Genomic DNA, 26,096 nt, shown 5'->3' on the forward strand with positions numbered 1-26,096 from the left:
TATATAAAAATGATGAATTTACTCGATAAATTTTTCTATTTCGTATACGAGACGTAAATAATTACAAGTTACAAATACTATCGTGTTCGTTACTAATTACTATAAAGAGGCTTTTATCGATTGTCAATAGGCCTTGAGCGATATTTATGTACGTTTAATCAACATGGAATATACGATTTTATGAATAACAAAAAAACGATCTACCGTATCATTAGTTTTACAAATATTTTTTTTAGACGCAACTAGCTTCTTGAACCCAACACAGCGTGATATTGAAAATGCGATTCCACATGAAATTTACTTTCCTGATCATCGAACGAGGACGATCCAGCAAGGCCTTATCACTGCATGACATTTCAATGAATTTCTTACCAACATATCGATACGATTTATTTGTAAATTTCATTGTACAAAAACGTTTGCAATATCATGCAAGAAACGATGCTTCGAACCCTTAAAAGGTTGGACAATAGTCTATGTTTTTAATATTCGATGCATTTGTCGCGTTATAAATTTTTTAAACAAATAATTATTGTAAGTTTTAAATTTATTACTAACGTAAGTTAAAATAAGATTGTAACACAATATCTAACACATTAACAAAATATTTAAAATCCTGTTAGAGGGTTATTACAGTATTCTTTTCCCATATAATACGAAAGGTGCTGTCGTTCGTTGATGTTATAAAAAAAAGAGCAAATCGTGTTGAAATCATGGACGAAAAAGTTGTCAGGTAATTAGTAAATACCCTATATTCCGTAATGAACAACGATCAAATGAATACTCGGACAAAACCAGTTCTGTCAGGGTTTAACTTGCTCGTGTTGTAATCTTTTCCAATAACCTGAGATTGTAAAAATGAATAAAGGTGATCGTAGTTAAAATAATTATAATATTAGATTAATTATAGAAAAGAGGACGTATGAGAAATCTTCATACTTTAATTGTAGAATCAGTGATCGAGATACTCAAGCAAACTGATTTTTCTGAAACGAAAATTTTCACCCTAAGTTTTAAATAAGAAGGAAAGAAAATGATTTTTCTAAAACTATAAAAAGCACATTTGTACAAACAAACGAATAAATAAAACGTAGACTCTAATAATTGATCGATTCGATCCAAAGTGTCATCGACCGCGTTGTGCATCTTCTCTGATGTATTAAAAAAGAAAACCTGCAACAAAATTATATTAAAATTAGTATATGCCAATTTGAAAAGCTTCTGTATCGAGAGAATCTAGACAATTTGTTTAAAATATGTAGTAATTGCTGGATACCTTTAGGTATTCATCGACTTTAATTGACAAAAATTTGTACGAAACTTGAATAGAAATTGTCGAAGTCGATTTTTATCAGCGTTTTCGACAGAAATACCCCACCGTGCGAAGTCTCGTTCGCATCGTGTCATGTGCTATTGGTACCGATGGCAAAGAGAAAAGTCTTGAACGTTGTCTCCACCGGCGTCGTATGGGGGTTAGTGATCAGGAGACGGTATAAAGCAGAGTGAACACAAGTCTCGTGCTCACTAATAACAAGACAGAGGGAGAGTGTAACATACAAAACGATATAAAGCGTCTTCTAACGAGACACCGTGAATTTCCGATTTCCGTATTCGGCGCGATAGTCGCGTTACGTTTCTGAAAAGATCAGAGGATCGTTTGCACGAACGACTTCTGACCTGCATCATTAAAGGTTAATAATCAGTCATTCGCGGAAGAACTGTGGAAGTGTGAACAGTGCAGTTTCGTTCGACCGATTGTCAGGTGTTTTATAATAGTGAATACCACGGAAGACATTTTTCTCAGTAAGTGATACCGAATTTCGATCTCTTTCCCGAATAACGTCTTTTCGACGCAATAGTGAACGAAGCTGCTGTTAAAATATTTAACAAATAATATTAGTGAGTGATAAATTTGTCGATCGCGTGATCGTCGATAAATTAATTTTGTAAACGTAACACCGTCGGCGTTTGTGCGTAAAACGTGTTCACTTCTAATAAGTTCCTCGAGAACGAAGGAATTATTTTTCCACCTCGGTCGGCGAATAAATACCCGTGGCTCATTATAAATTTGTAAACGTCGGAACAAAATTGCGGAAAATTAATTAAATATACGGAATATAGGCATATTTCCGTTGACCAGCATCGTAATATATTCTCTTTGACCAGCTCTGATTCCTCCGAAAGATCTCGGTAGATACCCGTGTCACGCACGGTTCTGCATTTGCACTCTCTTTTCCTTTATGTCCTGACATTAATGCAAGACGCGTAATGAAAGATGACAAGATAGTTCGTATTGGTCAGGCTACTTAGTTTCTTGTGTTTCAAAGACGTTATCGGTCGTGTGCGCGTCAAGCAAATTTGCTTTGCTCCTGTAATGGACGCAAGAATCGAACCACGATCGAGAACATAGACTATCGATACCTACGAATCGTTGTGTACAAGAATTACGAATATGTTTTTCGTCAACTTGAAATTAAATGAAACAGTTAAGTGAAACAAAAAGAAACTTTAATGTGGTGAAATAAGGAGTGTTTTCGTCGATTTACTATTTTGTGCGCGCGCGAGGAAAAATTGAGACTTTAACGCCAGATTTCCTGAACTCGTAGATTTCACTTGCAGTCACAGAACTCGTAAATATTATTTATTGGCAATTTCTATTGAATTTGATTAATGTGAATACGTCGAACATCGAAATGTCCGTAAATCTACTGTTAATTAATCGTCGATGCTTGTTCGCGTTGAGATTTATAGGCAAACGGAAATCGTCTTATTAAACGCTTTGCACTTTGTAATTACTAACAAATCTTTATCTCCGTAAAGATAACACCAAATCTCTCATTCGCGCAATGCATCGGTTGATTTGCGTATTCTAAACAGTTTTGAAAATATCTGATATCGATATGCATGACGTTGATTGGAAATACCTAACGCGAATTATTCTACCTTCGCGATTGAGAAATCGCGCTTCATAACGTTGCACGCTTCTCAACGTAAAGATTTTCGCTTGACCAAACGTTAAAATCATCGGATGAATTCGACTTCAGAACCGCCGAGTGGAATGCACGCGATTTCAACGTTCATCTTAATTTTCCAGTTCCGTACTTTTACGTTAAACACAGTCCGCGAAAGATTCGACGGCACGATTAAAAATAACGTCTTCGTTAATGAATATTCATACGATTGTAAAGATAGCCGATACTGCATTCATGCATACCGTGACTACTACATTTTAACACTTTTTAACAATTTTTATTTTTTAGCTTCTCTACCAAAAAGATTATTTTACTAATTCTGCATTTATCAAAATGAAAGTATTACACAAAAGAAACTGACACCTGACACCAATGCAGACGTCAACTCGCATGTTTTTGTTAATGTATCAATTAATGATTGCAATATATGTGAAAGAAATATAAATTAATATCGTATTAATCGAGGTAGAAACAATTATGAAACTGACTCAGTTCTTTATAGCGATAAAAAGAATTGTATTACTATATGATATACGAGCGTCTACATCTATTAGATTACTAATATACAAAAGAAATTATAATTATTTCAATTCATAAAATATACAGTCATGGAATTTAAATGTGTAAGAACACGAAACATGCAATCAAAAGTGAATCCTTTTACTTTCCGATTAGTAAAAAGTTTGCGTTCGATATTCGTCATTGATTTGTATATTTTTAATTAATTGACGCTCAATTTTGCCATTTTTATTCTTCCGTTCTAATGCTATAGTAACGGTCGTCAACAACACGCATACATATTCAAAGATTGTTAATTAGTTTAATATTCAGTCGGATCTCTAGTAAGAAACGATCCATTATTCATACGCACGATAAAAGTTCAGAAGCTCTTCTTGAAGCAATGTTTCGTTGCGTTATTGCTGCAATACCAGTCGCGATTAACATTGCAAATCGTTAATACACAACAGCGACGGAGATCTACATTAACGCGACGTAAATGCATCTTCGAGCCGTGACTCACGGAGAGCCATTGGACAGGGGAAAACAAAAAACGGACAAAAATTAAGAAACAAAACCCCCGGATTGAGGAAAGAAAAAGTTATTCTAACCGGCGCGCAAACACAGACTTAAGCGTCAATAACTTCGACCAACTTCGCGGCGAGGTGTTTAGAAGTTGTACATACCTTACAGTTAAATACCGTGTTTCGTACATCCAGACAGGAATTTCAGTTAACGTTTCGACGAATCACGCACGACACAACCTATTAGCGCTTCTTTATTTTGGATCTTCCTGTTCTATTCATTCATGGAGGGCAAATATGCATTTTTAACAAAACGTGTGTACTCGTGTTCTTACACTAACGGAAACCATTTGCAAATTCGAATCGCTTCGCAAAAGAGTACATTCTATTTTCGTAAATACAAGCAATGTAATGCTTATCACGAATATGTGAAAAATTAACTCCGACTGTAATTATGTTAATCTTCGAACATCGAAGCTTCTTTTACTTTTGCATACGTTTACTGGTACCTTTCGAATCGATAAAGTGCGATCCTTATCGCGTAATTAATGCTTTTAAGTAGCTTTAAATTGACTAATGAAATTGAGGTAGAAAAATATCGATTAAAATATATATATATTCGTTTCTGTTTCAGGATCTTGCGATCAAGGAGACGAAAAAAGACGAGTAGGGACAAGTTAAACAAATCAGGTCATAACCATGAAATTGACGATCCCACTACAGCAATTCAAGAGTGAGTAATCACCTGCATGCGTGGACGTTAATACGGTGAACGTGTTAAAGAAGGGAAATATAATAATCCAGAATCTAACCCAAAGCCATCGATAAATGTTCGTTTCGATGTTAAAATGCGTTTATCAATCTTTGATAAGTTGTTCGGACACGGTATTTCATAATTTAATTACAAATACCGGAGGTTCTTGCTGCATTTGCGCAACATACTTGGAAATTTGAATTATAAAGCGATATATGTAAAGTATTAGTCGAAAAAAATACATATTAGATGCGGACAAAAAAATATGGCAAGCATCATATAGAATAAGTCGACAAATGTCAAGGTGCCGATGATTTACCGACAATTAAGTGTCGCATATTGCCGTAAGGAAGGATAGTTACATGTAAATAATCGTTTGAACATTTTCCTTCGATAAACTAGTTTTACGTAGACAGAGGCTTTATTTCTTCGTTTCTTGTATATTATAATCTGAATGAATAATTCTTTGTATCAAGGAAGACCTAAACCGAAAGTAGAAACATTTATTGTAAACAAAAACATGTTTGCATCGATCATATTCCTATTCCAATAATAATTGGCGATAAATATAAATTTCAATTATCATTTTTAAGTTACGATATTGAAACCACTGATACGACGTCCTAATATAAATCAAAGTATTTTTTCCCGGAAACTACTGTGTTGCATATTCAATAGTTTATTGATAAGTATATTTGTATACTTCTAAGGATAAAATTTTTAAATCTTAAGGATGTTCAGCTTTGAGAATGCCAGTTTTGGAATTTCTAAACAACTATAGCCTCGAATCGTTGATTAAGGAGTCATGCCACTTCTCGGTGAAAAAGAGATCCAAATTTGATTTTATAAAATCATAATTTGAACCTTTGAAAATAATATAGAACTAATCCACGACGCTTAAAGCGATAGTGCAAATATTAATGTGAAACTACGTTTTTATACTAGTGTCCCAGATAATACTAATGTCGTAAATTCGATTTCGATAAAATTTAACGCTAATTTCTTTAGGCACGTTATCTATCATATATTTAAAAAAGAAAAGAATAAAACCATGAAAGATGGACACAGAGACTGTTGTTAAAAACAATGCCATTTTGTTTACCCTCGTCTAATGTATAATAAATATTTTTTCTGCGGCATTACATGTTTTATTCGTAGAACTGAGGCCGCCAAGGTGACGTAACCCCTTAACGAATCCTTGTATAAATTATCGAACACAGAATCAGGGAATGGTCCAAATGTACGGAGTATCAAAGAACATTCCGCCAAGGTTGTCTGTTGCATATTCGTTGGTAAATTCAACGGACTTCGAATCCGGCAACACTAATCACGAAGCAACATCCCCGTAGAAAGTCTCGGTCATTGATCAATTTCGTTGTATATTATTTAGCATTCCCTAATTAGATAACGCAATCGCGCACAAGCTTTCGTAAAACATTACATATATCTAAGGGAAGTCATAACATTGTATACGTGTTCGTGTATAAATTAAATACCTCGTGTTATGACTGTAAACAATTTTGTGTAACCGTTAAGTGGTCTAATAAACAGCTAATGTCTTGTAGACGAGATAACCTTCCATATTTAATGTGTAATTTCATTCTTTCAACGTTAGAATGTTTCCGCGCTCCCTTATCGCCGGATATACTTTTAACTTTTATCTCGACGCTGGAAAAATCAGTTTGAAACTCACAACCTTGAACTACAGCTGGAATAAATCAAACTTGGTATGGTACGTCGCGATGCATTCATTCCGTTCATGTTATTAGCAAATAATGTGCACATTACTTCAAAGTAAACGTTTCTTCATGCTAATCATGTTCCATTAACTTCATTTTTTGCTTCAGTTTCGATAAAAAATTACGATCATCATCGATGTTTTTTTTTTTTTGTGAAATTCATTTTCAGCTAATTTGCCCATCTACATAAACCACGTTTTTATGCGTTCTCGATTTGTCCTTACAATATCGGCAATATTGTTAATTCTTTAATATAAAACTTCGATAGAATCTCTATATATGTACGTTACAACTATTTCTATGTACTTGGTTTTTATAGAATTGTGTAAGACTTCCATTATAATAATAGACGTTCTAATTTTTGATCGTGAGTAATCGACGAATATTGATCGAGAAACGTTTCCTATTCGGTACACGTGACGGAATTAAAAAAGTAAACGACATTTGTCAGCCGCGACAATTATAAGATCAAGCACAACGACATTAACATACCGCGCTTTCGCTATGACATTACAGCTTGATGCACGCGCTATTTTAATATACAAATACTTAGTAGTAGACGGTGACAGCACGTGTTACGACTGCGTCCTGTCATAAAGGTAACATGAACGCTGCGATATAATACACATCTATCTTGACATCGTGGCGTTAAAACGAAAGCAAAAAAGAAGTTACCGAAGAAACGAGGAAGTAGAGTCGAGTTATTGCAATCCTTGCTTTCTCATATTTAGAATAAATAAACTGTCAAAAATACACCGGTTTAATATCACTTTGTCATTCGAATCTATACAGAAATTGAGTTGCTTTTTTCATGTATCAATTTATTAAGCTTTGATTTTTGGTCACGTTTTCGAGTTTTTCAGCCTACTGTGTGCATCGTGAAACTTTTGCAAACACTTTGTCGTTACTCGTATGTTATAAGACAATCTTATCTCGTAAATAATCGTAAATTGCAGCGCGGACACGCGAAAAGATTAACCCGTAATCGACGAATACTTAAAGGAAAAAAGAAAAACGTACGCGTCGTTAAGTGTGTCCTTACTTAACCAGATCGCGTCGCCATTAAACCGCAATAAAGATCCTGCAACTGAAAGTAAAAGCCAATACCGAACAACCAGTGAACCGGCGCCACGTGACGAAGCAGAACAATTCCCCTCCTCCCCCCCATTTCGTCTGTAACCGATTAAATCAATGATTTTGATTGTAAACAAGTCTTCTTTAATTGATAGTTATCGAATAATCTGGAATTTGAGTCAAGGTGAACCGGTACCTGTGAATCACATAACGTGTCGTAGGGCATGATTGACACCCATCAACGGCATTCGCAACTTGAATTTTCAAATCTTTCCGTGGATATCTTAAAATCTTTAAACATTTATCAATTGACGAACGTTCGAAATTTTTACATTCGAATCTGCATTGTAATGTCTGTTAAAATGATTTAAAATTATTTGACGAATTAAACGGAAGCTTCGAACAAGTACTAACACTTTGCAGTGCTTGGAACAGTTATATTCTTTTGTTCGCTGTTGACTAGAGTCAGTAGAATTGGAAAGTAGATTGGAAGCAATTTCCGTCGGAATTTTTAAAACATTTTAACACGTTGAAAACCTTATAAGAATTTATATGATCCAGTAAAACTACTAATTACTGGAGTTATTTTCCTCCTGGCAAGAATTATGCGATGTTACGTATTTGATATTTTGTCTTGGTCTATTTTAGAGCTACATTCTAAGTTTTGTTGCAATCTCGAATCGTTTTCCTGCAATACGGTTGCGAGCAGACACAACTATATTGTATTTATAATTGTGCATTAGTTATCTGCTTTGAAGAGATCTATACGTCTGATATGCGTATACAGAACAGAACAGAGATGGTTTAATTGAAATCAGTTTAGTAGATAATCAGACACATTAAAAAGAAATGAAAAAACAAACAAATAGATATATAAACAAGACCTGGTCACTATCCAAATAAATATATTATTTTATTTGAAATAACTATCGCTATTATGGATCATGTTAAACACGTATCAATTTGCTTGTATTGCAATGACTATGTAAATATCAAACGTATTATTGGCAGGTGTAAGAATGTAAGGTGATAACTGATTTTCAATGCGACAAGATTTACTGTTTTGTCAAGGTATCGCGGGTTTCCATTGAATCGGCCATAAATTGAATCAGACTTTAACATCGCGACGACCTCAGAAGCTAGAAAACACGCACGAAAGCACACTACACTATTTTTCCTATTTTCATGGAAAGAGCAGTCATTAAATCAGCAACCTTCGTATATTATGCTCTATCGTGTTTTACGACAGAATATGCGAGAAAGGACTCCGATATAACTTATTACGAAACGCCGCGGAATAGCAAATTTATCTGCCCGATCTCGGATGTAAAATATAATTTTTTATCGGTTAATGAATTCACTGATAAATTCTCTTTCAAATAATTTAATATTCCGATTTCGATTTATTACGCAATTTCTTTCCATTGATTTCATTCAAAAAGACATGATTGGATATTACGTGTACTTTAAAACTAGGATTTCGCTTTCAAAGAAACGAAAAAGTATATTATAAATGTCGTCTGATTGAATCTAATGCAGCGTGAAACTAAATGAAGTTATATGAGATAGTGAAGCAGTTCACAAACTGGACTGTTAGTGCTCATGAAACATAATAAATTTTTAAATTATTTAAACCTGACTAGTAATTTTTCCTGTTCCAGAGTGTATAATACTGTTCCTCCTGGGCACTAGTTGCAGCATCTTGGCATACATATTCTACATAATTAATCCTGTAAAAACAATATTAGAATATGTAAGTGTTCTCAAACTTTACACAATTTAACAAAATTTTTTTTGTGCAAGATTCGTTGCAACAATTATGTGCACACGTGTTTCAGAATCTGCACTTAAGACCAAATTCGCTGATTTTCAATTTATGGAGAAAACCACCCATCAATGTATACGTTCAAATGTATCTATTCAACATTACCAACGAAGAAAAATTCCTCAAAGGCGAAGAAAAATTGAAAGTCGAAGAAATCGGACCCTATGTATATCAGTGAGTAACGTAACATCTATAGCAATAGCATTATACATCGATTATACCAGCTGAACGTTAATAGAATACACATGGCACAGTAGACTGCACAAGTACAATTATAGCTTTTCTAGTTTGTTTTACCGCGTTTAATGTAGCATTTGCTAATGTCAAACATGAAAATATTTTCCGAGCAATTAAATCCATACTTTTGATACGTGTTTCGCCAAATAATATTGCACTCTTAGTTTGTCAGTAAGTTACACTCTATTATCTTCTCGACATAATTTATGTATGCACACACGACTTTAATTGCGCAAATATTTCGCGATTTCTGCTTTCAGGGAAATCTTAGAAAATCAGAATGTCACGTGGCACAATAACGGCACGATTTCGTACATACCGAAAAGAACGGTAGTGTACGTCCCAGAAATGTCTGTAGGAGATCCAGAAAAGGATTTGGTACGCGTTCCAAATATACCCATGTTGGTAAGTGAATTTCTTTTCTTTCCACGAACCCTTTTTTAAATTTAATCGAACTCATGAACCATTTCTATGCAACGTTTCTCAGAATATTAGGTCGTGTAATAAATTCGTCCACGTTTTTTCTTATAAATATATTAAATCCTGCCAATTTTACATAAAACTCGATGAATGATACAATTTGCCATTTTGTTTCGTGATCTTTATTTAAAAATTATTTAAAAAAAATTATAAATGAAAATAAAATTTCTGGTCTGCAGACCGCAGGTTAAAAGCCACTGATCTAATCGTTACTGCACTTTGCAAAGGTATAATTAAAGAAATAAAACCTTTCGTATCATTGAATCATGACGTGAGTCATTCAGAACACAAAATTGATGATAATCGTCCGACATGCATCAAAAGTAAACAAGAAATAAATGCAAATTGATAAAAAAACTACAGGCTTTAGTATTACAAAACATATGATAATAGATTCGTCTAATTTGTAATATTAAATACTATGCTCGAAACTATGAATTTTATTTTTAATAAATACTTGTAAATTATATTTTAATAAAGACATATAACGAAGCATAGTTATAAAGGAAAACGTTATCACTAGACTGGGGATCCTTATGCAAATTCATATTTTTATTAATAGAATTAAGGAAATGGAAGCTTTGTAAAAAGTTGTCTCAACCCCTAAATATAATAATTCGTATCTTACTTTAAGTATTTCTTATATTTTTGCATATTAAGTGCATTCTATAGCTTTCTGAAAATTTAAATTTTCTATAAATGCATATATGTATATCCGGAGTCTAGTTATGACATATTGATTGAAAGAAGAAGAAGCCCGACAGTAATATATGATTTATGGAAAGTATCTATTAATTTATTAGCAATTATCGCGTCTCGATAATGTCTGGACATTAATATGATGTGACGAATCCTCATCAATTGCCATCGCTAATTTGCATATAGAATACTGTCTATAGCAAGATTTTTTTACCACTGTTTTTTATACGTTCACTTCTGACAACTAATTATTTTCTTTTATTCGATTTCCGAGCACATACTAATCATACAAGAATAATTATAAATTAAAACTAGACTACAATTCACGGATTGACGAGTGCAAACTCGCAGTAACAATCTTTTGATAATAAATATTTTGCAACGATTGTTATACAATTAAACAACACGTGTTCACCTTACGTTTTATTGTCATCGAATAAACACCTAGGAACTCGATAAAATTGCAGTATCATCGTGTCGCGGTAGTCGTAATTCGTTTTTCAAGGTTTTCTTCCTTGAGGAATAATTATTCATGGTTTCTTCAAAGTTTAAAAAAAAAATGACGTTAATGATAATATAAATGTAAGGAAAGGCACATTTACGCACCAAACAATAATTTGTCGTAATCGTGTACCACTATAAGTAGAAGCGTACTACAAATCTAGAATCAAAGATCAACACAAGCAGTGCGATGTACATAAATAGAATTCACTGAATGAATTACCATAACAATTACATTTAAAAAAATTGTTTTTTTCAAAATGCCCGTGATTACTAGTAATATTTTTACATATTTTGTAGTGTCGTGTCGTTTATTGCGCTTCTAATCTCATAAAGCTGGTAATCAAAGTAGAATAAGTATTTTTCACGTTGCTCTTAAGAGTTATTAAAGACATTTGTGAAATTGATACAATTCTATAATCACATTCAAAAAAGTATTTTATATAGAAAAATCGCTGAATCGATAAATAGAAATCGAATAGTAGTGAGTTTATTAGAAGATCCTTATAACAAAAAAAAGAGGGTGCTATACGACCTCGAATATAAATGCTCGAAATATACTGAAACAGATGAAACAGATGGTGCAACAAGTCTCAAATTGAACTCTAAATGTTTACCTGTTAATTTTGGTCTTACTATTGATTTACTGAATTATATCTTTAAAAATTAGTATCTATATTTATAGGTATTGCCAAACATTGTGATCTTCCGTGCTAAGAAATTCTAATATTTTTGAAAAATGTTTTGACAAAATAGTGACGTAGCACTCTAATGAAGATGCAACTTGAAATTTTTGATCTGATACTTTAAAAAAGCGTGAAACTAAAACTGATTACAGGGTCTATCTTCGACATTGCACGATGCCGGATTTTTCGTAAATTATCCTTGGGCGAATCTGGTTAATTTAGTGAACAGCAAACCTATTCTGAACATCACCGTTTACGATTATCTTTGGGGCTACGATGACACTTTGATTGATTTAGCGAGCACCGTCCTGCCAAGCTTCATCGACTTCCGGAAGTTTGGTTTACTCGACAGGGTGAGTAATCAGTTTATAAAAACCTGTATTTATAACGATTTATTACTTACGACGACGAACGATTCTAGATACGTTTATCGAATCGCAAGAAAAAAATGGAAGCTGTGATGCAATTTCCAAATGTTTTTTATCGTTTGACGGAATGCGTCACTCCGTTCTTCGAAAATTTATTAAATAAATGTTTATGAGATCACTAAAGATGGTATCATCTTGTTAGATAACGAGTAAAAAGTAAAAAATAGTTCATTAAGTAATCACAAATTAGTTCTGTTTGACTTTTACTACGAACATAATACGTCATTTCAGAACATACATAAATGATGTTCATGCGATAATTAGTCAGATATATCTTAGTACTGGTTTTAATACGTCTTCGATTCATTTAAATAATTATGATAATTTGTCAGACGTAGCGTAATACTGGTTCTAACTTGTCTTTGATTTAATTAAATAATGATCTGTATATCCTTCGTAGAAGTCTTTGTCTATGAAAATAACAATTAAACGCAATGTTATCTCTGTGATCGATTGAAAACAACTTAACGAGAAGTTATAAAATTTTGCAAGTACTTTTCGAAAGGATCAAAGGGGGATATAAAATTTCTGAATAATTAATTAAAATGTCAAAGGATCGTGGCAAATTTGACTTAACATAATTATTCAATCAACTCATCGTATATCAAAAACAATTTATGTTACCCAAATGCGATAAATTTTTCGGTAATCTATAATCTACGATAGGAATAAAACTGAAAGGGTAATGTCCGTCTGTGAACGCATCGGTTGTAAACTCAATGCAAGGATACAAAATTTTTCAGTTATCTTACGAGAAGATCTGTCCAAGTTTCAGCAAACTTTACTCTTACAGCTTTCTGTGTAATAAATTGAAACTGTCCACGGAGATCTACAAAATTTTAGGAATTTTTCGACTTTATATAATTATTCGATCAACGCAACGTATCTGAAAAAACGATTTATGCCGCAAGAGTGCAATAAACTTTGCAACAACCTATAGAAGCTTTTGTTCGGCAATTGTTTACAAACTACAATCAAGCTGCGTGTCATTTGGTTACACAGAATCGCATAAAAAATTTCATTAACAACGCTCACGTACGGCAGAACCCGTTGAACAAAGAAACAAGTATTTGCTGTTTGCAAACATTTCACGGCGCAAAGAGGAATTTTTGTTACCGAACATAAATTTTCAGAAACACTCGTGTGTCCTTGCAGTAAAATATTTAGACACACTTTTGGACGAAAGCATATAGACAATTTTTAAAGGAACACACAGATAAAATAGTCGATTCGACACGTTTCGAGCTTACATACTTATTAAACCATTTCGCTTTATTAATGTAATCGGTGGTATAATAAAACGTGAACGACCAAAATTATCATTTATGTTTGTGATTTGCATTTACAAGGGAGCCATGAGACGTGTTACTTTTTCGCATGGATTTTAATAAGGCTTCGTACGCAGATAGAAAATCGAAAACCATTTGATCTTTATTTAGCCGTTTATTTAAATATTCAACAATTTACGAGGCATTAATCAACAAAGAACATAGTAGCTAGTGTGCTAAATATTTACGACATCACAGGTTTTTTTCAGTCAGAACACATTTTTTCTAGTGCACATATCCGGTATTTATCAGTTATTAATGGTCGATAAGATGTTTCTGTTTTATAACGAGGTAGATAAATAATCGTACATGTGATAAATACTAGAAAAATAATTTTTTTAAGGAACGTAATTAATGATTATTGCATCAATTACGACGAAGAGTTTATTTTAAGACTACTTCTTGCCTACATAAGGGAGGGTCTTTGAATATTTTTACATTTTCCATAATCATCGACTTTTAACGTTCCACTTTGCGCGTAAATATAGATTCTATACTTTAATTAAATAAAAAAATGACAAAATACAACCGTAACAAATACAGGACTTATATGAACAACTTATGTTGTGACAAATCCAAGTAATAAGTAAATAATTCATGTTTTCATTTACCCGTCACTTCAGGATCGGGGTCTTGGCCAACCAGATCGTTTTATGTTTTGTATAGGTAGCAGTAAGGTTTCCCAAACAAGAATAAACGTTTCTTTTTGTTTCATTTATATAAATTTTCTCATTTAGTCTCAATAATGTTCAAGAAACTAGAAGCGACTGTAAAGAACAGGTCTACTTTCACGTGTTCTGTTTTCATCTAATTTATTTATCTAGACACAGTTTCGAGTTCCTTAAATAATTTCGCTCTGATACAATAATTTTAGTAACGATATTTCACGAGTTAATGATATACAACGATGCAACGAGAATATCGTTCCACCTACATTGTAGGTAATTTATCAAAAACGCGAACACGTACGGGGCAAATTGAAAGAAATATTCGAGGAAAATGACAGGGTAAAGCACGATAATTAGTCACAAATGCAGGCACGAGCTTTAGACCATTAACTCGACGCAAATATACGAGTTTAGAGCTCGCTGGTATTGCGTACGAGTTAAACTATCGACGTTCAGAAAAACGACCTAAAAAATGAAGGGAAAAAAAAATATACCGGTTATTGACACAACCAACTAACCTTGTCCACACGTGAATCGACCAAATCATTTTAAATTTCCTATTGCTAAACACACCTGCTCGTGTGAATGATACGTACACGCTTCCGCGGCCTGAAATCGCGATGGCGAACGGAATAACGTTCTACACACGCATGGACAAACAAACGCGACACTGCACCTCGGTGTTTGTACCTGCATACCCATGCCAAGACTGTACCGAACTCGACAGTTTTCGCAATTATTTCTAGCAGTTGATCCTTTCACTGTTTACGCATACGTTTCAGGGTTCACGAGGTTAGTGTCAACGACTCTTGCACACACAAAAAAAACGATTATGACAGACACGCTACCTGTTCCCAAGCTGTTGGCGACGTTAAGAGGGTAGTCCGATAGCAGAGAACGGAAACTCAACATTTGCGTATTAATTTTAACAAAAGTAATATTGGATTCACCAAAAAGTAATTGCATTTGAATCTTTTATAAAAAAAATCTTTTATAAAAACACTAATGAATATGGCAAATGAAGGAAAAGAAATACAACGGCCTTACGCAAAAATTGCTAGTTTTTCGTTCATACTTATACGATTTAATGTGAATTATTTTTTAATAAAGCAAGCCATTAAAGTTCTACTACAGCCAATTCAATCTACAGCAAATAGTTACGATAGGGTCGTTAGTAGAATTGAACTGATTTTTTTTTTAATCGGCCATTAAGTGGTTAACCGTTCATATATATACTAAACCACTGGTTCTTAATGTCAGATACAGTAAAATTCCGATTATTCGGCATACTAGGGACTGGGGCAATCCCAGCAAATCAAATATGCCGGATAATTGGACTATACCTAAATATGAAGTAATAAAAACGAGGAATTGTGCCATTTTTATAGGATCTCTCTCACTTTACGGGATTAATAAACAAGTGTTCGAATATTCTTAGAATTTCTAAATATTAAAACATTAGAATCCTACAATCGGTGTAGGAATTATGATTTTTTAAACATATGCATGAAGGAAACATTTCTGGTCACACATTACATTTTTGATAAGAAATTTTTTTCTCGAAACTGCGTAGGATTTCGGGGGTATGTCTATTGACCAAAAATGATTGCAATTGATCCCCCTAGCTAAAAATAATTTTTTTAGAACAATTCGAAATTTTTTTTTCTCGTCGAAAAATTCAGGCACCTACCCCCTGTCGATTTTTCTTAAAAATTCGTTTTTTATTTTTAATAAATTTGTTTGACACCCTACAGAAAAGTTGTCTAATACTTTTTTGTAGGTACCCATGAGCTCTACATTAGAAAAAAGTTTCACTGAAATATATTCACTATTGCAGAAGTTATGGCTATTTGAAAAGTGGACCATTTTTATGGGGTTTTTCTCATTTTGCGGGGTCAAGGACCAACTTTTCGAATATTTTTGCGATTTGTACATATTCTCCATCAAAATACGCGTAGTTTGCTTTTTTAAACATTAAAATCGTCCAATCCGTTCAGGAGTTATGACGTTTTAAAGATTCGCATGAAATTTCACGGAAGCATTTCTAGCCTCGTATTAGATTATCGGTAAAGAATTTTTTTCTCGAAACTGCGTAGGATTTCGAGGGTATGTGTATTGACCAAAAATGATTGTAATTGATCCCTGCAACTAAAAATAATTTTTTTAGAACGATTCAAAATTTTTTAATTTCGTCGAAAAATTTGTCCTCTTATTGAATTTTTTTCTCGAAACTGCGTAGGATTTCGAGGGTATGTGTATTGACCAAAAATGATTGTAATTGCCCCCTGCAACCGAAAATAATTTTTTCAGAAAGATTTGAAATTTTTTTTTTCGCCTAAAAATTCGGGCACCTACGCCCTGTCGAGTTTTCTTAAAAATTCGTTTTTCATTTTTCATAATTTTGTTTGACGCCCTACAGAAAAGTTGTCTAATACTTCTTTGTAGGTACCCATGAGCTCTACTTTAGAAAAAAGTTTCACTGAAATATATTCACTATTGCAGAAGTTATGGCTGTTTGAAAAGTGGACCATTTTTATGGGGTTTTTCTCATTTTGCGGGGTCAAGGACCAACTTTTCGAATATTTTTGCGATTTGTACATATTCTCCACCAAAATACGCGTAGTTTGCTTTTTTAAACATTAAAATCGTCCAATCCGTTTAGGAGTTATGACGTTTTAAAGATTCGCATGAAATTTCGGGGAACTATTTCCGGCCTCAAATTACATTTTCGGTAAGGAATTTTTTTCTCGAAACTGCGTAGGATTTCGAGGGTATGTGTATTGACCAAAAATGATTGTAATTGACCCCTGCAACCGAAAATAATTTTTTCAGAAAGATTTGAAATTTTTTTTTTTCGTCGAAAAATTTGAGCACCTACTTGAATTTTTTTCTCGAAAGTGTGTAAGATTTCGGAGGTATGTCTATTCACCAAAAGTGATTGTAATTACCACCTGCAACTAAAAGTAATTTTTTCAAAACGGTTTGAAATTTTTTTGTTTGTCGAAAATTTTCAACAGCTACTCCTTGTCGATTTTTCTTAAAAATTCGTTTTTTATTTTTAATAAATTTGTTTAATGCTCTACAGGAATGTTGTTTAATACTTTTTTGTAGATCTTCATAAGCTTTACTTCATAAATAGATTTGAATAAAATGCACTCACTATTGTAAGAGTTATGGTCCTTTAAAAATTGGACCATTTTTATAGGATGTTTCTCACTTGACGGGGTTAAACAACAACTTTTCCAACATTTGAGATTACGAAAGCTATAAGAATAAAATAAATCCTATTCAATTTCCTGAAGTCATCATTATGTCTCGTACAGGGAACTTACAAGCTTTCTTAGCTAATTTACTAAGATAGAAAGAACAGAAGTTGACATTCATTGGAAACTTTTAAATGCCGATGGAAGCACTTCGCTAAAGCGTAGTTAAAAATATTAAAAGGCGGGGGGTTTTATGATTATAGGAAATTATAAGGTTGACTGTGATAAATTATTCCAATTAATTATAATCCTGTTCGCGGAGACGATCAAAAGGTGCGTTAAGAATCTTATTGCACGTTCGATTGATTTCATTATCGTTTCTCAACTATTGTAGGATTCATTTCTAGGCATTTTCGTATTTCGCAACTTGATCTTTTCACTCGTGAAAGGGATCCAGTTAGACACACTTCGTGAAGTCCATGCAGGATAAATCTGTCTTTCTTGTCGACTATCCTCTCGTATTCAGTGTATTTAGTATTCGTTTCTTTGCGTCATCTATTGTGCTCATAGATTCGTTCACGCTACAATTAAATCTACATTATTCAAATGTGTAACTATCTGAACATTCTACTATTTGAACGTCTACTATTTGAGGATTCATAGGATTCTTAAAATTATATTAAAATATAATTATTTTAATAAAGGAACGTATGATTCCCGTACAGGTATACGACGAAGGAGAGAATGTCGTCTTCATGAACGTCGAGGGCAACAAAAATATGACTGACGAGCATGGACGTTATCTCAGTATCGAAACGTACAATGGTAGTCCAGGAATGTCTCAATGGGGATACGAAGAACCAGAAGGAAACGAAACACATCCAGAGTAAGAATGCATGGCATTATCATAATCGAGAATTTCCATCGTGTGAAACAATGTGAACCGGTCCGTATCACAAAAATATTATTAATAATCACTGTGAATCGTTCGTGTTGCAGAAACACTATCTGTAATCGTATTCAAGGTTCCACCGAAGGAGAATTGTTCCCGAGGAATTTAGATAAGCACGCCATATTCAGAGTGTTCAGAAAATCGTTTTGTAGAGCGATACCGATCGTTTTCAAAGAGCAAGTGTTGCTGGAAAACGGATTCGAGGGATATCTCTACAGCATGTCGGATGATTTCCTGGATCCGCCGGATCAGAATCCGGACAACAAGTGTTTCTGTAGAAAATTGAAGACATGCCTGAAGAAAGGACTTTCCGACATAACACCATGCTATTACAGTAAGTATATCATTAATAACAATATCATAAATAAAAAAGAAAAGACACCTTTGCATTCGAATGCAAATAATCGTTAATGTGAATTCCATTATCCTTTTACATTGTCAAGAAAAAATGATTTTAGAAAATTCTAATGCCTGCGGTAGAAATAGTATTAATATAGGCGTGTCACAAAATAAAACAAGTTAAAAGTCGTTGCAATAAAAGATCAACTATGAATCGCTCGAATTAAACATCGTATTACAATTCTGACAAAAAAATGACTCACCAAACGTTGATTTCCCTGAACTCCTCGAATTGCCAGCCCACTGCTTATCGAGGTCTCCGCGTAAGTAGCGCATTTAGCATCCTAAACACAATGGAGGAACTCCGGCAGCGAACCTTCGCCAGACTGGAACATCAAATGTCAAAGTTTGAACTTTACAAACAGAGTTTACAGGGCGAATGCATGCTTAACATTATTACAGAACATTTTGCTGGTCTAATAAATTTATGAAAAGATCTCTTCCCTGAATACGTTTTCGAAGATAAAAAATAATTCACAAAACGAATATTGATCGTTTATCGCTAAGATCTATCCTACAGCTTATCTTAAGTTCTCTGATACTTCAGTATTCTTCCACGTGGGAATAATAAGTTACTTCATAAAATTGATATTTGCGTACGTAATCATTCTAATTGTACATAATCTTGCATCGCTTACAGGTATCCCAGCAGCAATGTCTCTGCCACATTTCCTCAATGCCGATCCAAGTTTACTCGAAGGAGTCGAAGGCCTCAATCCCGATCCCGAGAAGCACACCGCGAAGATCATTCTGGAACCAGTGAGTAACCTTACAAATGAGTAATGAAGCAGTTTGCCTAGAACGTTTATCTTCTTATCGGATTACATGCATGTATCCTTTTATTCAGGAAACGTGCTAAAATTATTTAATAACAGGGCATTTAAATGGGAACACCTGAATACCTCCATTATTCTTCAACGAAAAAATTTAGAATAAAGGTATACTGTTTAAATTTAAGGTCATTGATAATTCTTTAAATGCTACCCTATAATATGTTTCGATATCCTTGTGAAGCATGGTAAAACAAATCCAACGACTTCATAAACCATACTGTTTCGATCATTCGATCTTGAGAAATTAACATTAATATGTTCTAACATTATCAAACAGTTACTCTTTGATAGATTTGCACTAAAACGTTTGCTTCCTATCCTATTTAGACGAATACAGTCACACCCTGATTTACGTTTCCTCGACTTACGTTGTTTGTACCTCCAGAAAAATTTCTCTTACTAGTAACTTCGGATCATATAAGTAAAATGAACATTTCTTGAGAGTGAATGATAAGAAACAATATGGTTTATAAGGTCGTTAGATTTGTTTCTTCATATTTTACGGATAGGGGTAACAATCTTCTCCGCCAAGATCCACAAGAGTCCCACTACCAGCCAACCGATTCTCCCACCATTAGACAGCCCGTCTGGTTCTATACTAGTTAGATGCCCTGGCGAGCTCTGTACAATAGACGTAGTGGGGGCAAGATCTTCTGCGCGCAAGCAGATCAGAAAAGTAGGGGAAGGGACCACACTGGCGCGCAAGCCTCCAATTCGCCACCCCTGATCTACAAAGATATCGAAAGAAAATTATAAATTGCCATTTAAAAATATATCAATGACCTTAAATTTCCGTTGAAAAATGATCCAGTTAACCCGCTTTTACGATGAGTTACTCCACTACGGTTAATTTGCTTTTATAGCAAACCTACTCGTTAACTATTAACCAAATCAATTTTTTCAAAATTCTTGACGTTCTCGGCGTAGAAAATATCTATTACAGTCTTCAATTTCTGAGAAAAGATTGATAGAATCGGTGTTATCGAATGCCCAATCTGAAATACATATCTTTCTCTTAATCCCTGACATTTCATACATCACAATAAAATATTTCGTTGCGAATAGCAGGGAATTAATGTGAAACTGGTCGTACGTTGTCGTTTTATGCGTAACTCGGTTTTTGTTCGTATACTTTAAAAAACGTAAACCGCTGCAAACGCTTGAAGTCGCCCAGGATTTTTATCAAGATCACATTCTCCGCGACAAGAAACCCGCCGTATTGCTAAACATTTCACAAGCAAAAACACGATATGCAAGAAGAACGCATTTGAAAGCCAGTCGAAGTCTGTCAGTTACCTAATCGGACACCGATAACAACTAACTGCCTGTAAAACCAGGAGCATTAACCATTACCAATCATCGACAACGTCGACCTTGCAAATCGTTTTCAGAAATTTCAGTCGACTCAGAAAAGACCATCCGATTCGAACTTGATCTTTTCGAATCAATGACTAATCGGTTACGTTTTGCCTTCTTTTCCATAGACGATTGGCATCCCAATGAAAGTTAACTCGAGAATACAGATCAACCTGGTTATGTATTCTACGAAATACAACCCCAAAATCAAGGTTTTCAACGACATGACGATACCATTATTCTGGAGCGATCTGGTGAGTACCTTTAATTATATTTTCATTCATTAGAAAATTTGTATCGTAAGAATATTAACAGTTATACAAGGTGTTCGGCCACCCTTGGGAAAAATTTTAATGGGAGATTCTAGAGGCCAAAATAAGATGAAAATCAAGAATACTGATTTGTTGCTGGAGACTTCGTTAAAAAGTTATTAACGTTTGAAGTTCCGCCCGTATTGAATTTTTTTCTCGAAACTGCGTAGGATTTCGAGGGTATGTGTATTGACCAAAAATGATTGTAATTGACCCCTGCAACCGAAAATAATTTTTTCAGAAAGATTTGAAATTTTTTTTTTCGCCTAAAAATTCGGGCACCTACCCCCTGTCGATTTTTCTCAAAAATTCGTTTTTGATTTTTCATAATTTTGTTTGACACCCTACAGAAAAGTTGTCTAATACTTTTTTGTAGGCACCCATGAGCTCTACCTTAGAAAAAAGTTTCACTGAAATATATTCACTATTGCAGAAGTTATGGCTGTTTGGAAAAGTGGACCATTTTTATGGGGTTTTTCTCATTTTGCGGGGTCAAGGACCAACTTTTCGAATATTTTTGCGATTTGTACATATTCTCCATCAAAATACGCGTAGTTTGCTTTTTTAAACATTAAAATCGTCCAATCCGTTCAGGAGTTATGACGTTTTAAAGATTCGCATGAAATTTCGGGGAACTATTTCCGGCCTCAAATTAGATTTTCGGTAAGGAACTTTTTTCTCGAAAGTGCGTAGGATTTCGAGGGTATGTCTAATGACCAAAAATGATTATAATTGACCCCTACAACCGAAAATAATTTTTCCAAAACGATTTGAAATTTTTTAATTTTGTAGAAAAATTTCACACCTTTTCGAATTTTTTTCTCAAAAGTGGGTAGGATTTCGAGGGTATGTCTAATGACCAAAAATGATTGTAATTGACCCCCTCAACCGAAAATAATTTTTCCAGAACGATTTGAAATTTTTTAATTTAATTTTTTAATAACTTTTTATCAAAGCCTCAGTCAAGAAATTGATATTCTTGATTTTCGTCTTATTTTGGCCTCTAGAATCTCCCATTAAAATTTTTCCCAGGGGTGGCCGAACACCTTGTATATGGAATTAATAAGACAACCATCTGTGTTATGAAAAAGAAGAATCGTCACATTTTAAACTATGTTGAAAGTTTATCAAGTAAGCAAATTCAAACTTGATTACAATTGCTATCTTTTTGTCCTGGACTGTACGTAATTTATTATGTAAATCGAACCAGGTTTCGAGCTTCATATAAAAGAGATTACAAAAGTAAATTGACTGTTCGTCCAGATTTTTCTGGAGGGCTCGTTATTAAGGTTGATCCAGTAAACCTTGCTCTTATTAACAGTGTTGAATCAATAATGCATTAAGTCTCTGAAATTGGCTACACGAAACCATTTCGATGACTACGTGAATATAAATTTTAACAAACACGATTAATAAAAATAAATCCTTACGAATCCTGATCTTGAATCCTTAAACAATATCAGTGATACGGATATTCTAACAACGGCCCCGTGTGAATTATGCAATGTTATTTTTATCAATTTTTATCAAAAGTCAAAATGATTAAAATAATCTTCACAGTTCAAAGGCATGTTTATTTAAACTAAGAAAAATTTTGGTAAAATAACGTTTTATAGTGAGTTCCAGTTCAACGATACAAGGTCACTGAAGGCGTGTAAAGGTCTCAAGGCCATATCGAAACGATATTATCGCCCATTAAGTTGAAATTTGAACCACCTATTAAGCAATGTGCTGGTAGACGGTACGCTTTCAAGGTCTTTTTCACTGTACGCATCTGATTTCCAACGAACTTGTGTGACAAGTCATTGAACTTGCTTACGAATGATACAACATTCCTTTTAAAGAAACGAAGTTAACCTTGACACCTCTACGTCTTTACTTGAAATGCAAATATTTCGACGTCCTTTTTCGGATCAAATGCATTTCGAGTTGCCGATTCCCCTATGCGCTCTCAGCATTGAAAGAGACTTTATTTTTTTTTTGTGCATATAAAATGCCGGATTTTGCATATTTCCATACATTAAGAGAAGATCCGCGTGAAACGACCAAATTATTTTTAGGATTCAAAAATCTCATCCCCAGAAATTATAAATAGCAAAGTATTACAATTTTAATGAATGTTTAACAAAACGAAAAACGCTTGAAGGGATTAAAATTCAGATAATTGATTTTTTTCGCCAAGGGGAGGTTTGAATGTCTGTGCCCTTGTAACCGTCGCTGAGTACTACAGCAACTGTATACCATAGAAATATTCTTATAACAATTTGGCGGAGTTTACATTACACTGTCTACTGTTGTACATTACACATCACAAAGTCGGTAAAACCCCGAAGGACACGTTATAAGATAAATGTCGAAGTCGGGAAAGAGGCCAGGTTCGTAAAGTCACCGAAGTGGAATTGTTCTGTCATGGCGGATGACCTATTTGACGATCAAAACCACGATTAGACATTATAGCAGGACTGTATAATTATAAATATAGAAACCACTGCATCGTTAAAAATTTGTTTGCAGACTATACTTACGGTGCCGGACGACATACTTCTTATCATGAGATTGGCCATTCATGTGCTTCCGATAGCAGAGACAGTAATAATGTGGTTACTGGCGATCGCAGGGGTCACGATGATCGTGTCATCAATACCAATCATGGTGAGGACCATCAATCAACAACAAACACCGCTTCTATATGAGAGGAGGGACAGCACCGATTTAAGGATACCGTTGAACTACGGCCAATACACGACAATGCGTATTTTACCGGCCATCAAAAAGATCACGTCAAAAACCGATCTGTTTAGTTAATCGACTGTCTCTCGCAAGTATCTATCGAAGCTAAAAGTCGTACAAAAGTGTTACAACGTTAAAATTAATAAAAAATATCTTTGCATTCCTTAAATAAAAAAAAAGACAAAATAATAATAATGAGATAGACGTAAGCTCTTGTACGCGTTTGTTCTCGCGGTGTTTCTCGACTACTTTTAACAGACTCGGAATACGGAGGTATAAGGTGTATTCTACGTTACGGTACACATTCAGGGTTTCGTGCTAAAAATATTCCCTTTGTGGATCGATATTATTCTCCCAGGACGTTATTACCGTGTGCCTCAACCCTTTTTTGATTCCGATTGATTCATAATATTTCAACTTATTTTACTTTTCTTTTCGTTTTTTTAATGATAACCTAAACGCATTCGATCGCATCTGTCAAGTTGGGATAATTGAAACTACTCCACATCGCCTTGTTTTAGGCGGGAAGAGTCGCACAAACGTTAATGATGGATTTAAACTTTGAGGACATAGATCGAAAGAAACAATGTTGTCAGAGTTAGTAGGGTTTCCGATCTTAATAACGTAAATGATTTCGTCGTGTACGATTTTGAAAGAAGAAATTATCTTACCGTAAACTTTTGATATCTGTAAAATGTCCTTCCATTTTCACGCATGCTTCGTATCTTCGTAGTTACGTATTACGTGATTTAGTAAGTAATATATGCCCTCAAAGTTTACGAACATTTGTTTTAATATTCCGTGTACATTTGACAGATTACTGGATGCTCCATCTAGGTACATATGTATGTAACTACTTGTATGGGACTAACTGAAACAAGAGTTTCTCGTATCGAACAAGATTGGAATTTTTTTAATTTGCAATCTGACATCTCGTTTACAAGATATAATTGTTTTAAAATGAGAAATTTTTATATTTTGACTTGTCTCGTTCTTTTGTGACATCCTTAACATAATCAATGCAAAACATATTTACATGCTCATGTATTATACAATAAGTTGAAGAAAAAACGAATATTATTAGCAATATACTCGAATGTAACGGTACAACAGACGAATATTATAGTTTGTTGAAAAGAAAAGACTTCACTTATATGTATTACTAATTATGCAATCGCAAGAACAAAAAATTTTAAAGTAATGATCATTGATGTAATTACATTCTGTTTTCGTTGATATTGCTTATCGAAATTTGAATTGTCTTGACAAATTTCCGTTTTTCCTTGTAGTATTCGGACGAAACATTTTTATACGTATTAGTGCATTTTGTATTTTATTTACTTTTCAACAAAGATATTATTGAAAAATTTCGACTTTTTAACGAATATAAAAAATCAATTGAATATTCTATTTTACTACTAAATGGATTAGTTGTTAAAAGTAATCGTGTTAAAAATATAAGAATATACTTCAAATTTATAAAATATAATACTTTCAAATATTGTTTTCCATGTCACAAATATTTTAAGTAAACATTGAGGGAAATGTTTAGATAAATATAACTCTAACTTTTGGTTAATCTTTTATAATTTAGAGTACACATTACAATTAATGAAATCTGAACAAAAGTTTGGAAAGTTTTTATAGTAGTATAGTTTAAAGATTTTTTTTAATGCAATTCAAATTGTATATCATGCTATTTTTAATTTATTATCATTTTTTTATACCATATGATTTGTTTAAAAAACACACTCAGTATGTTTCATAATAACATTATCATTAATATATTAAATGTTTTAAATAAATAGTGTGTAAATAAATAGTATTTTAAATAAATAGTAGAAAGTTGAATAATATTTAAGCTTTTTTTTAAGGAATCTGTATTTTATAATTCTATAA

At 33.7% G+C, this 26,096-nt stretch overlaps 1 protein-coding gene across 3 annotated transcripts; it reads left to right on the forward strand.

The window, feature by feature from the left end:
• The first annotated feature begins 1,509 nt into the window (after positions 1–1,509).
• LOC143340520 (scavenger receptor class B member 1) lies at positions 1,510–25,700 on the forward strand. 3 transcript variants are annotated; one of them, XM_076762583.1, is made up of 11 exons: positions 1,510–1,803; positions 4,629–4,727; positions 9,223–9,314; positions 9,400–9,560; positions 9,884–10,028; positions 12,142–12,342; positions 18,342–18,502; positions 18,616–18,902; positions 19,608–19,726; positions 21,285–21,410; positions 23,982–25,700. In XM_076762583.1, the coding sequence occupies exons 2-11, from the start codon at positions 4,694–4,696 to the stop codon at positions 24,270–24,272; spliced, it is 1,617 nt and encodes a 538-aa protein (XP_076618698.1). In that variant the 5' UTR covers positions 1,510–1,803; positions 4,629–4,693; the 3' UTR covers positions 24,273–25,700. The 3 variants fall into 3 exon arrangements, with proteins under 3 accessions (XP_076618698.1, XP_076618699.1, XP_076618700.1); XM_076762584.1 differs by lacking the exon at positions 1,510–1,803 and adding an exon at positions 2,170–2,190; XM_076762585.1 differs by lacking the exon at positions 1,510–1,803 and adding an exon at positions 4,291–4,309.
• Positions 25,701–26,096: the final 396 nt, after the last annotated feature.

Source organism: Colletes latitarsis, chromosome 3 (genome assembly GCF_051014445.1).
Source record: "Colletes latitarsis isolate SP2378_abdomen chromosome 3, iyColLati1, whole genome shotgun sequence".
Classification (NCBI taxonomy): Eukaryota; Metazoa; Arthropoda; class Insecta; order Hymenoptera; family Colletidae; genus Colletes; species Colletes latitarsis.